This window comes from Carassius carassius, chromosome 49 (genome assembly GCF_963082965.1).
Source record: "Carassius carassius chromosome 49, fCarCar2.1, whole genome shotgun sequence".
Taxonomy (NCBI): domain Eukaryota; kingdom Metazoa; phylum Chordata; class Actinopteri; order Cypriniformes; family Cyprinidae; genus Carassius; species Carassius carassius.
In genome coordinates, this window is record NC_081803.1 from 22236428 (window position 1) to 22249002 (window position 12575).

Sequence of the window (12575 nt, forward strand, 5' to 3'; positions counted from 1 at the left end):
ATTTATGAGATCCTATTAACTAAGAGAGAGAGATATGCTACACCACCTATAAAAATGTCTGTGACCTTTTGACCTTTATCCCTCCGCTACCAGCATGGCTTTGACCTTTTTGCCCTTTTATCATATGATAACTGCAAAAAACAAAAGTGAAAAAATAACAGCACCATTATAAAATGACAATCACTGTAATATAAGTAAAATAAAATGTTTTTGTTATACTCACAATTGCAACCTTTCATTTATGTATATTCATATTTTTTTCTTCATAACATCTGCGTAAGAAACCAAATGCCACTATTAGTGAAATATTACAAGCTTTTTCTAAAATGATTACAACCAAAAAAAAAAAAAAAAATTATGGTAAAACATAGTATTCCAGAATGTTGATGTTAAACTTTGGCAACAGATCATCACAAAACACACACACACACACACACACACACACACATATATATATACTGTATATAAACATGGAGAGAGTGAAAAAAAAACAGGAATCATGAATACAAGTTAGATGACTTGCTGAGGTCATGTCTTCACTACAGTGAGTGGGTTTGCTGTGACTGGGTGGTTCGTGTCATTTGTGTTCCCTCCTCAGAGAAGGCTCTTTCAAAAACACGTCTTAGAGAAAGTTTAACAGTGCTCTTAAAATCCTGCCCCATGAAAACATACAGAATGGGGTTCAGACAGCTGTTGAAATACGCCAAAGAGACAGCCAGGGGATCCACTGCCAAAGCCACAAAGTAACTTGATTGATCTCCGTACATTATTATCAAATCCACTATGTGATACGGCAGCCAGCACAGAAAAAATGTCACAATTACAGCCAGCATGACGCGAAACGCTCGCCCAGAGTGAAAATGTCTCCTGCCTAACTTGCGTGCGATGAATCCGTAGCATGTTGTGATGCACATGAGAGGAACCAAAAAGCCAAACACAAATCTGATGACGCTTAACCTTCTATACCTTTCAGAATGCTCTTCATCAACTTGATAATGCACGCAGTATGTTTCATTATTTTCTGTGTAAATCTCTCTTGACATCATAAAAGGCAGACTGATAATTAAAGCCAGAATCCAGGCCCCTGCACAGGACAGTCGTGCCATGAACAAGCTGCGATGATTCTGAGCCCAAACCGGTGTGATCACCAGAGTAAACCGATCCAGACTAATCAAGTTCAAGGTGAAAACGCTGGCAAACATGGTGATGAGCATAACGAAGTGGAAAATCTTGCACGTTGTGGATCCGTACGGCCAGTAATCAACAAAATCGCTCTCGATCACATAGTAAAGAGTGGAAAGGCAGCAGAAGAAGTCAGCAATCGCTAGATTCAGAAACCCTACTGTATTAACAGTCCTCTTCATCTTCAATCCAGCAACATACACGACAAAGGCATTTCCAGGAACACCAAGGATCAAGGTCAGGTAGAAGAAGACCAGAGAAATCACTCTCATCGGATAATCCAAAATGAAATAATAATCCTCCATTGCAGTGATGGAGCTGAAGTGCCTGGTTTATCCTGTAATATCATAAATCATATTTAAAGAGTACATAACTTTTATAGCTCAATAATTATATGATCAATGTATTTCTATTATCAATGAGGCTGAATTATGATTGCAAACATGCAACATTCTATTGTAGCATTACTTAAAAGTACAAAAAAATAATATAAATAACTTTAGGTAAGTAATCATGACTCACGTTGTGGTGATTCGATTCACAATTATTCCGGTAAATGTTTTCTTCTCTAATGTTCAAGACTTTATGCCACTTCCTCAATTTTGTTACTTCATCATGCGTCAGCAACATTTCAAACATGGTCGAGCTGTGAAACATCATTACCAACTCTGTAAAGTTGGTTAATCTGGAATTCATAAATTGAAAAAATACTAAATGTCTAAGGCTAAAACAGCTATTTAAATAGCAATTTAACATGTAAATATGCAGAAATGAAGTCAACCAATATTTAACATTTTTAAGGTAAAGAAATGTATACGGTTAATTTATAATATATTATTGTTTTTAATCTAATATTTAATTTAATATGTATTTATAGAGAGCTGGACAAGGATAGTTTACATTGTGTGATGATATAAATAATCCATTAATTTTATATTTTCTATATAGTATCGCTTTATGTGAGTCTATGTATAACAATCTTCATTTTAGGTTATTAAACCTGCAATGTTTCATCCTAAATTTTAAATTCTTTATGCAAAAATAGTGTGCTGGTGATTTGAGTTTGAATGGCTTTTAACAATGTGAATCACTGGGAGATTTTCATATTTTTAAACCCCTTTTATCCAAATCAATGCTGCCATTTTCATCACAAATAAAGAGTCCTGTTATGTCTGATGGAGAAGTGGTGAGGAAGCTGCTTGTGTAAGAGATCAAATGTGTTGAGCAGATAAACAAGCTTTTTATGTAGTGCTTTTCATTTATTGTAAGATCGTAAGATAAAGTAAACCTTCCTTAAAGTTATTGCTGTATTTGACTGTATCTGCATCCTTCTATTTATGTCGTATACTGTAAGAGTCATTGACTAGCAAAAGGATTCATATTTCCCAAAAGGTTTTCATAAGTGTTTTGAATTGATCTCACTATGTTCTCTAGGCAGTGAAACAGTGTGTGTGTTTGGTTTGTGTGTTATCTGTGGCCAAAGTTTGAGTCTGACCAAAGAGAACATGTTTTTGACTAAACTGTTTGATTTTGACCTGGAAGTTTGACGTTTGTACAAGTTAGTTTGTAGTTTTGAGATTGTGTTTAGTTGTGAGAAAATGGTGAATTGTTTCGTGTTAGCAAAAAAAAAAAAAAAAGCATACAACATCACACATTACATATCTCAACACTTCACTGCAATCAAACACACACGCAGGCAACACGTCAAACATTGTCTAAATAACATATTCCACTTTAAACCACACACACACAGCACCACAAATATAAAAAGCATGTTGATACTTGCTGTTCAGTAATCTGTATTTTCACTGTATCTGTATTGTCATTAAAACTTAAAAATGTTTTAAGAGATTATAAATTGCATTTGTAAAAAAACAAATAAGTTTAATATTAATATTCACCAGTTGTCTCATGTCTTCCACTCATTGTAATATATAACTAATTTAAGTATTGAGCAGTACCTAGGAATTTGTTAAATACAAAAACTTAAAATGATCAATTTAAATGAGTTTAAATTTTATAAAATTTCATCTAATAATAAATTTGTTCATTGGGATACTCAATATTTAAGTATTGCAGACTAAAGATTTTCAGATACACTGCTTAAAATTCCATGTGAAATTTACTTCACATGGTGTGTTGGCGCAGTGGATAAGACGCATGCCTTTTGTGTGAGAGACCCGGGTTCAAATCCACTGTGTGACACCAATGTGTCCCTGAGCAAGACTCTTAACCTCTAGTTGCTCCAGAGGCATGTGACCTCTGACATATATAGCAATTATAAGTTGCTTTGGATAAAAGCGTCAGCTAAATGAATAAATGCAAATACTTAAGAAAAGGGTTGCAAAAAATTATGCATTAAGTATAGTATGGTAAATCTAGCATATTATTTATTTATTTTTGTGCAGTTTTACACTTTCAACTGAAACACACCTACATGCTTTTTTATATTTGTGGTGTGTGAGGTTTAAAGTGGAATATGTTGTTTAAACAATGTTTGAGGTGTTGCATGCGTGTGTGTTTGATTGCAGTGAAGTGTTGAGATATGTAATGTGTGATGTTGTATGGCTTTTTGACTTCCATCTGTGAGTTTTGCAATGTTCTGTGGCATTAAAAATGCATTACAGTTTGTATCAATTGCTAACGCACAGTTCATGAAACAATTCAATATTTTCTCACAACTATAAACACAATCTCAAAACTACACACCAACTTGTACAAACGTCAAACTTCCAGGTCAAAATCAAACAGTTTAGTCAAAAACATGTTCTCTTTTGTCAGACTAAAACTTTGGCCACAGATGACACACAAACCAAACACACACAATGCTTCACTGCCTAGAGAACATAGTGAGATCAATTCAAAACACGTATGAAAACCTTTTGGGAAATAGGAAATCCTTTTGCTAGTCAATAGCTGCGTTTACATGGACCCTTCTAATCCGATCGTAATAGGACTAGAAGCACAATCAGAATAAAAATGTCACATGTAAACACGTCAATCGAACTGAATTGGCTCGATCCGACTAAAATTTCGATCGGATTGTAAGGGGTGGTTTATCCCTTTTGTAATCCAAGTGAGAGGACATGTAAACACTTGATCGGATTGAAAACCGAAACTGGAAAGTACTGCACATGCACAGTGACGTAGAAATAGCGTAATGACGTTTGACGCGCGGAACAAGGTTTTCTTCCTGGTGAATAAAATGTCATAAATAAGTGTCCTGTCATTATAAATCTCCCCTTTCACTCAGCGTATGTGAAGTGGAACACGACCACGTCCCACCAGTCCTCGTTTAAGACTCTCATTAACAGACGTCTAGTTTTGAGTGCGGGAAGAGGCACTTTTACTAGTTTTTTTTTTTTTTTTTTTGCTAAAGTAAAGTTAAGTAGCACAACATTTCATGTGCTGGTCGTCGACTAATTAGGACCCGAAGTAGATAAATATCACGTGTGCTTTTTAAAACAGCAGCAGGAAACTCTGTATATTCATGCAGTGAGCGCATGTCAAAAGAGTAAATCCGATCAGAAGCTTGTGACATGTAAATATCACGCATATCAACCCGATCACTTTATTTAGCGTTCATGTAAACACTACGTTCGGATTCGTCAATCAGAATGAATTCATTCCGATGGAAGCAAAAAGTGTCCATATAAATGCACCTAATGACTCTTACAGTATACAACATAAATAGAAGGATGCAGATACAGTCAAATACAGCGATAAACTTTAAGGAATGTTTACTTTCATTACACTACTACTGTAAAGCAATCTTATAGTAAATGAAACTTTTTTGCTTTTAAATAGATGTATTTTGTAACAGCTAAACAGAGGCCCTGCAAAATGTATTTTCTGCTCTGAGAAAGCTCTCAGACTAAATAGAAAATATCTTAAACTGTGTTCCTAAGATAAACGGAGGTCTTACGGGTTTGGAACGACATGAGGGTGAGTCATTAATGACATAATTTTAATATTTGGGTGAACTAACCCTTTAACTTCATCTACAGTAAACTTCACAGCCATGTCTGTGCTGTGACAAACAAGCAAGCTCCTCCGCATAAGTTTAATGCAAAATAAATATTTTTTGTTTTATTTTTAAACATACAGAAAGACTTTGGCAACATGTTTTACTTGTGTGTGTGTGTATGCGTGTGTGTGTGTGTGTGTGTGTGTGTGTGAGATAGAAAGAGAGAGAGAGAGAGAGAGAGAGAGAGTATTGATGTTGATAGTGTTGAAATTATGAAGCCAAGTGATGATATCTCAGATCATTATTTAGTTTTGTGCAAACTTCATATAGCCAAAATTTTTAATTCTACTTGTTACAAGTATGGAAGAACCATCACTTCTACCACAAAAGACTGCTTTTTAAGTTATCTTCCTGATGTATCCGAATTCCTTAGCATATCCAAAACCTCAGAACAACTTGATGATGTAAGAGAAACTATGGACTCTCTCTTTTCTAGCACTTTAAATACAGTTGCTCCTTTAAGCTTAAGGAAGGTTAAGGAAACCAGTATGACACCATGGTATAATGAGCATACTCACACCCTAAAGAGAGCAGCCCGAAAAATGGAGCGCAGCTGGAGGAAAACAAAACTAGAGGTATTTCGTATTGCTTGGCGGGAAAGTAACCTATCCTACAGAAAAACATTAAAAACTGCTAGATCCGATTACTTTTCTTCTCTTTTAGAAGAAAACAAACATAACCCCAGGTATTTATTCAATACAGTGGCTAAATTAATGAAAAATAAAGCCTCAACAAGTTTTGACATTTCCCAACATCACAGAAGTAATGACTTTATGAACTACTTTACTTCTAAAATTGATACTGTTAGAGATAAAATTTTAACCATTCAGCCGTCAGCTACAGTATCGCATCAGACAGTGCACTATAGACCCCCTGAGGAACAGTTCCACTCATTCTCTACCATAGGAGAGGAAGATTTGTATAAACTTGTTAAATCATCTAAACCAACAACATGTATGTTAGACCCTATACCATCTAAGCTCCTAAAAGAGGTGCTTCCAGAAGTCATAGATCCTCTTCTGACTATTATTAATTCCTCATTGTCATTAGGATATGTCCCCAAAACCTTAAAACTGGCTGTTATTAAGCCTCTCATCAAAAAACCACAACTTGACCCCAAAGAACTAGTTAATTATAGACCAATCTCGAATCTCCCTTTTCCGTCCAAGATACTAGAAAAGGTGGTATCCTCACAATTATATTCCTTCTTAGAGAAAAAATGGTATATGTGAGGATTTCCAGTCAGGATTTAGACCGTATCATAGTACTGAGACTGCTCTCCTTAGAGATACAAATGACCTGCTCTTATCATCTGATCGTGGTTGTAGCTCTCTATTAGTTCTCTTGGATCTTGGTGCTGCATTTGACACAATTGACCACAACATTCTTTTGCATAGACTTGAACACTTTGTTGGCATTAATGGAAGTGCATTAGCATGATTTAAATCGTACTTATATGACCGTCATCAGTTCGTAGCAGTGAATGAAGAGTGCAGTACGGAGTACCTCAAGGCTCAGTACTAGGGCCGCTACTCTTCATGCTTTATATGTTACCTTTGGGAGATATCATCAGGAAAGTGTTAGCTTTCACTGTTATTCTAATGATACTCAGCTCTATATTTCTTCGCGGACCGGTGAAACACACCAATTTGAAAAACTATTGGAATGCATAGTCGATATAAAAAACTGTATGACGAGTAATTTCTTATTGCTAAATTCGGAAAAAACAGAGGTGTTAATTATAGGACCTAAAAACTCTGCTTGTAATAACCTAGAACACTGTCTAAGACTTGATGGTTGCTCTGTCAATTCTTCGTCATCAGTTAGGAACCTAGGTGTGCTATTTGATCGCAATCTTTCCTTAGAAAGCCACGTTTCTAGATATATCTAAATTACGGCCTATGCTCTCAATGTCAAATGCAGAAATGTTAATCCATGCATTTATGACCTCAAGGTTAGATTATTGTAATGCTTTATTGGGTGGTTGTTCTGCACGCTTAGTAAACAAACTACAGCTAGTCCAAAATGCAGCAGCAAGAGTTCTTACTAGAACCAGGAAGTATGACCATATTAGCCCGGTCCTGTCAACACTGCACTGGCTCCCTATCAAGCATCGTATAGATTTTAAAATATTGCTTATTACTCATAAAGCCCTGAATGGTTTAGCACCTCAGTATTTGAATGAGCTCCTTTTACATTATAATCCTCTACGTCCGCTACGTTCTCAAAACTCAGGCAATTTGATAATACCTAGAATATCAAAATCAACTGCAGGCGGCAGATCCTTTTCCTATTTGGCGCCTAAACTCTGGAATAACCTACCTAACATTGTTCGGGAGGCAGACACACTCTTGCAGTTTAAATCTAGATTAAAGACCCATCTCTTTAACCTGGCTTACACATAACATACTAATATGCTTTTAATATCCAAATCCGTTAAAGGATATTTAGGCTGCATTATTTAGGTAAACCGGAACCGGAAACACTTCCCATAACACCCGATGTACTTGCTACATCATTAGAAGAATGGCATCTACGTTAATATTAGTTTGTTTCTCTCTTATTCCGAGGTCACCCTAGCCACCAGATCCAGTCTGTATTCAGATAAGAGGGTCACTGCAGTCACCCGGATCCAGTACGTATCCAGACCAGATGCTGGATCAGCACCTAGAAAGGACCTCTACATCCCTGAAAGACAGCGGAGACCAGGACAACTAGAGCCCCAGATACAGATCCCCTGTAAAGACCTTGTCTCAAAGGAGCACCAGGACAAGACCACAGGAAACAGATGATTCTTCTGCACAATCTGACTTTGCTGCAGCCTGGAATTGAACTACTGGTTTCGTCTGGTCAGAGGAGAACTGGCCCCCAACTGAGCCTGGTTTCTCCCAAGGTTTTTTTCTCCATTCTGTCACCGATGGAGTTTCGGTTCCTTGCCGCTGTCGCCTCTGGCTTGCATAGTTGGGGTCACTCCATTTACAGCGATATCGTTGACTTGATTGCAAATAAATGCACAGGCACTATTTAACTGAACAGAGATGACATAACTGAATTCAATGATGAACTGCCTTTAACTATCATTTTTTCATTATTGACACCGTTTTCCTAATGAATGTTGTTCAGTTGCTTTGACGCAATGTATTTTGTTTAAAGCGCTATATAAATAAAGGTGACTTGACTTGACTTAAAACTTTGAAGATCATGCTAAAAAAAGAACTTTAAAGAATCTAAAGTATTTAATGCGTAATAAATCTAATCTAATATAATAATAGATGTAATATGATGTAATTTTATATAAAATATAAATATTATATGAAATATAAATTATAATTTTGTTGAAATTTAAGAATCACCAGACGTCAGATGTAGTAGAGGTACTGTTTATTTGAACTTTACATTAATGTTATGTTTTGAAATTATTTATCCCTCGATGCCCTCAGTTTCACAAACAGGAGAATACCCCTACGAGGACCTGTGGGATTTTGTTTATGATTCAACATTTTTATTTTATTTATTTTTATTGTATTATTTTATTTTGGGGACATTTCATTCTCTTAGCAGTCTAAGCAGTCTTTTATATTTATTGTCAGAAATGTTTATTTTATATAGTATGTTATGTATAATCATATTTTATGCATTAATATCATTTTTAAAAGAAGAGATTGGTGTGTTTTATAAGCTTGATAAACTTAAATGTTGAATACTTTTTTTTAATTAATTAATTGCTTTAGTAGCATGATAGTAACATGATGTCATATATAATAATTTATTTCCATATTCTTTAACCCCCTGGAGTCTGAGTAGGTTTTGGGGCACTGGAAATATTTTTTAGTCTCTTAAAACGTATTAATGGCTAAAGTCTGAATGTACTGTATTCAGCACGAACAGGGCTATAAAAATATGTGAACTAAATGAATGTACATTTTTTGTCTGTGATTTTATGAAAGCAGCATTTATGCCTGGTTAGTGAAAAACTAAAATTAAAATGAGTTCAAAATGTTTTTTTATAAGATCAATAAACATAAGTAAATGTTGAATGCATGATTAAAATGTATGACAAATAATTTGCTTTGCTTTAGTAAAATGTTTGTTACCACATGATCTATAGAATGTTTACTGTAATGTTAGGTTTAGGGGATGATACTGTATAAAAATCATTAATATAATGTAAATATAAATGGTTCTATTAACTAGTGTAAAGGTTTTGCTTTGTTTTATATCATGTGAGATTACATAATTTATTTTCATTTAAAAGAAAAGTAAGAGAGAGAGATTTGGTAAATATTGAGTAATTTCATGGCTGATGACATATAACCATGATTTTTTACAAACAGATCTCATATTACATGTCGTAACAACAGCTGCAACCATTGAAAGTTTAAAGCCATGCTGGTGGGGGAGGGGTAAAGGTCAAAAAGTCACAGCCACGTGGGTGGTCTGGTGGAGCAGGGGTCAAAAGGTCAAAGCCATCAATCAAAGATTTTGACAGGTGGTGTAGCATATCTCTCTCTAGACTATTTAATTTTCTAGGTTTAGTGCAGGAGTTACCAGTTGCAGGACCTGAGATCTAATACACGTTCATTAAAGGGTTAGTTCACCCAAAAATGAAAATTAGGATGTTTTACTCCGCCTCAAGGCATATAGGTGTATATGACTTTCTTCTTTCGGAAGAATCGTATCGTAGTTATATTAAAAATTCTCCTGGATATTCCAAGCTCTATCATTGCAGTCTGTAGGTGTTGTAAATATATTTTTAAATATATTTTAAAATATATTTAAATATTTGACTTTTAAATATTTTCACATATAATAAACATATGTAAATATTTTGAATCGGACATATTCTCATATATTTATTTCCTTTATATGTAAATACATTTAGATATCATATGTTTTAAATATAAAAAAATTTAATATATGTACAAATATTAATTTCTAATATTTTGTATCATATTACATTTATGTATATGTAAATATAGTAGATATCTATAAATGTAAATATATTTTGAAACATTTACATAATTAATGCTCCTTTTTTACTGTACTTCACATAAGTAAATAAACAAACATATTTTCACAGAATATATTCCTGTTTACTCAAACTGTATGTAACTAAATTAAATCTACATGTGTGTAAATGTTTTTATTTGATATAGATTATAATTTGCACCTTTATAATAAATCAAACAGAAATTGGGCACTGAAAAAAACGTAAAAATCTCCAGACAATGCAACTTGTAAAAAAAGTGACATTATCAATATACTTATTAATATAAAGAATACATGTAGTGTCCGGGGTGACACATGTACTGTATATGTTAGAAGATATACAGTACTGTGTAAACATACTTCTATGTGAGATAGAAGTATGTTTAAACAGGAAAAAAAAAATTGTAATTTGTTACGGCTTATCTGGTGTTATTTTTTCTCTTTTTTTTTCTTTTATTTAAAAAAAAAAAAAAAAAAAAATGCTTTAAACATTTTTGTATTTTATTTTACATATTCTTCTCTCATGTTCGAAATAAAGACTTCAATCAATCAATCAATATGTTTAAGCCAACGCATCATGACAGCGCTCACATACAACAAATGAATGGCAGACACTTCATCACAAACAAACAGTGTTTATAATGAATAATATTATTATTGGCACATGATACAGTGCCATCCACACCACCAGAGGTCAGGATCTCCTCAGTGATGTGGACTTTAATGTGCATCAGTATGAATGGTCAGTTATTCTAGTCAGCTGAATGTGTTTCTCTGTTGCTTAAAGGAACAGTTCACTTCCAAAGAGAAAATTCTCTCATCATTTACTCATCCTAAACTTGTTTAAAACTGGTAAGAGTTTCTTTCTTCTGTTGAACACAAAAGAAGATATCTTGATATATGCTAGTCTCCCAACTGTTAATGGGCACCAATCATCCATCAACCAATCATCATCCATCACCAATCCTTCAATCCGAACCATCAACTGATCAGATACAGACATTTTTCAAAATATCTTCTTTTGTGTTCAACAGAAGAAAGAAACACAGACAGATTTGGAGGGTGAGTAAATGACAGAACTTTCATTCTGGAAGTGAACTACTCCTTTAAGACATTTCATCCCTCACAAGTAGCTATCTATTTACCAATGATGATGTCAGGAGAAATCATTTTTATTTGTTTTGAAAATTGCAGCAGAGATTTGGTCAAATTTAAAAATGTTAATGCTTGAAAATCTCCCACTGAAACTGCAAACACTGTTGAAATCCTAAATGAAATTTAAAATGAAACTGCAGATTTCATAATCCACAATAACAATGCAAAATGAATTACTAACATCAACTGACAACTCTAATGCATATATCCAACTTTATCTGCTTATTATACTCAGATAGAATCAAGCAAAATACTAAATCGCAACTGGTTGATCATTTATATTGAAGGAGAGGACAGCAGTTTGTAAGTGTTTTGTTTCTTTTCTCATTGCCAGAAGTGTGTTTTCATACGGTAGGATTTTAAAAGTACAAGGTAACTTTCTTTAAGACGTGTTTTTGTTCATGAAAACAAATGCACATTGTGAAATTTTCATAATGATCAAATAATCTTGTCAAGTCTCTAAAAATTTTTTTTATTTTAAAACCAAAACTTAATATAGGGCTGTGCAGACAACATGGCACAAATACCTTACATACATTTTGGCAGAAAGCATCTAGTCCTTTTTTTTTTTTTTTTTTTTTGGTCAGGAAGTTAAGAATCTCTCATTTAGTGAAAAAATAATCTGCAGTGAAGCATATTATTTTTTTATATAATAATATTTCATAATCAATGGAAACTATTACAATGTTTTCTATCGCAATAAGCTCTTGCATTCAGTCAATAAAAATCAAACGTCTTAATTTGTTTTGAGAATATGGAAAAAGATTGTTCTATTTATAGGCTCCAGCGTCAAGGCCACATTACCACTTCAGGAGTGTATTATTTCTCCAATAAATTTTAACGGCCTGGTCTCACAACCACACCTCAAGATATTGTTCAAATGCTCTCTTTACCAGTGGACATGCACACTTCTCTCTCTGCGTCTGCTCTGTTCAGCGAGTGGGTGAAAGAAGCTGCGCTTTCAGTTAAAACACAGATATGTTGCTTCTCTAATTTTACATGCAAGTATAGCCAAAATCACAGCACAGCTATTGTCTTTGTCTTATGTGTAGCCTATTTGATTTTATCAGAAAACGGCACAATTATAAATCAGGATTTTTGTGCAGATGAACATATTGAAAGCGAGAGCTGCTTATATAGTCTTAATGGGTCATCAGCATCTTGATGACACACCTGTGAGGTGGATAGATTATCTCGGCAAAGAAGAAGTGCTCACTAACAC

At 34.2% G+C, this 12575-nt stretch overlaps 1 protein-coding gene across 1 annotated transcript; it reads right to left on the reverse strand.

Annotated features, from left to right (window-relative positions):
- Positions 1–539: 539 nt before the first annotated feature.
- LOC132132701 (C3a anaphylatoxin chemotactic receptor-like) lies at positions 540–1454 on the reverse strand. Its single transcript, XM_059545182.1, has one exon. It carries the CDS (start codon positions 1452–1454, stop codon positions 540–542), a length of 915 nt encoding a protein of 304 aa, XP_059401165.1.
- Between the last annotated feature and the right edge of the window lie 11121 nt (positions 1455–12575).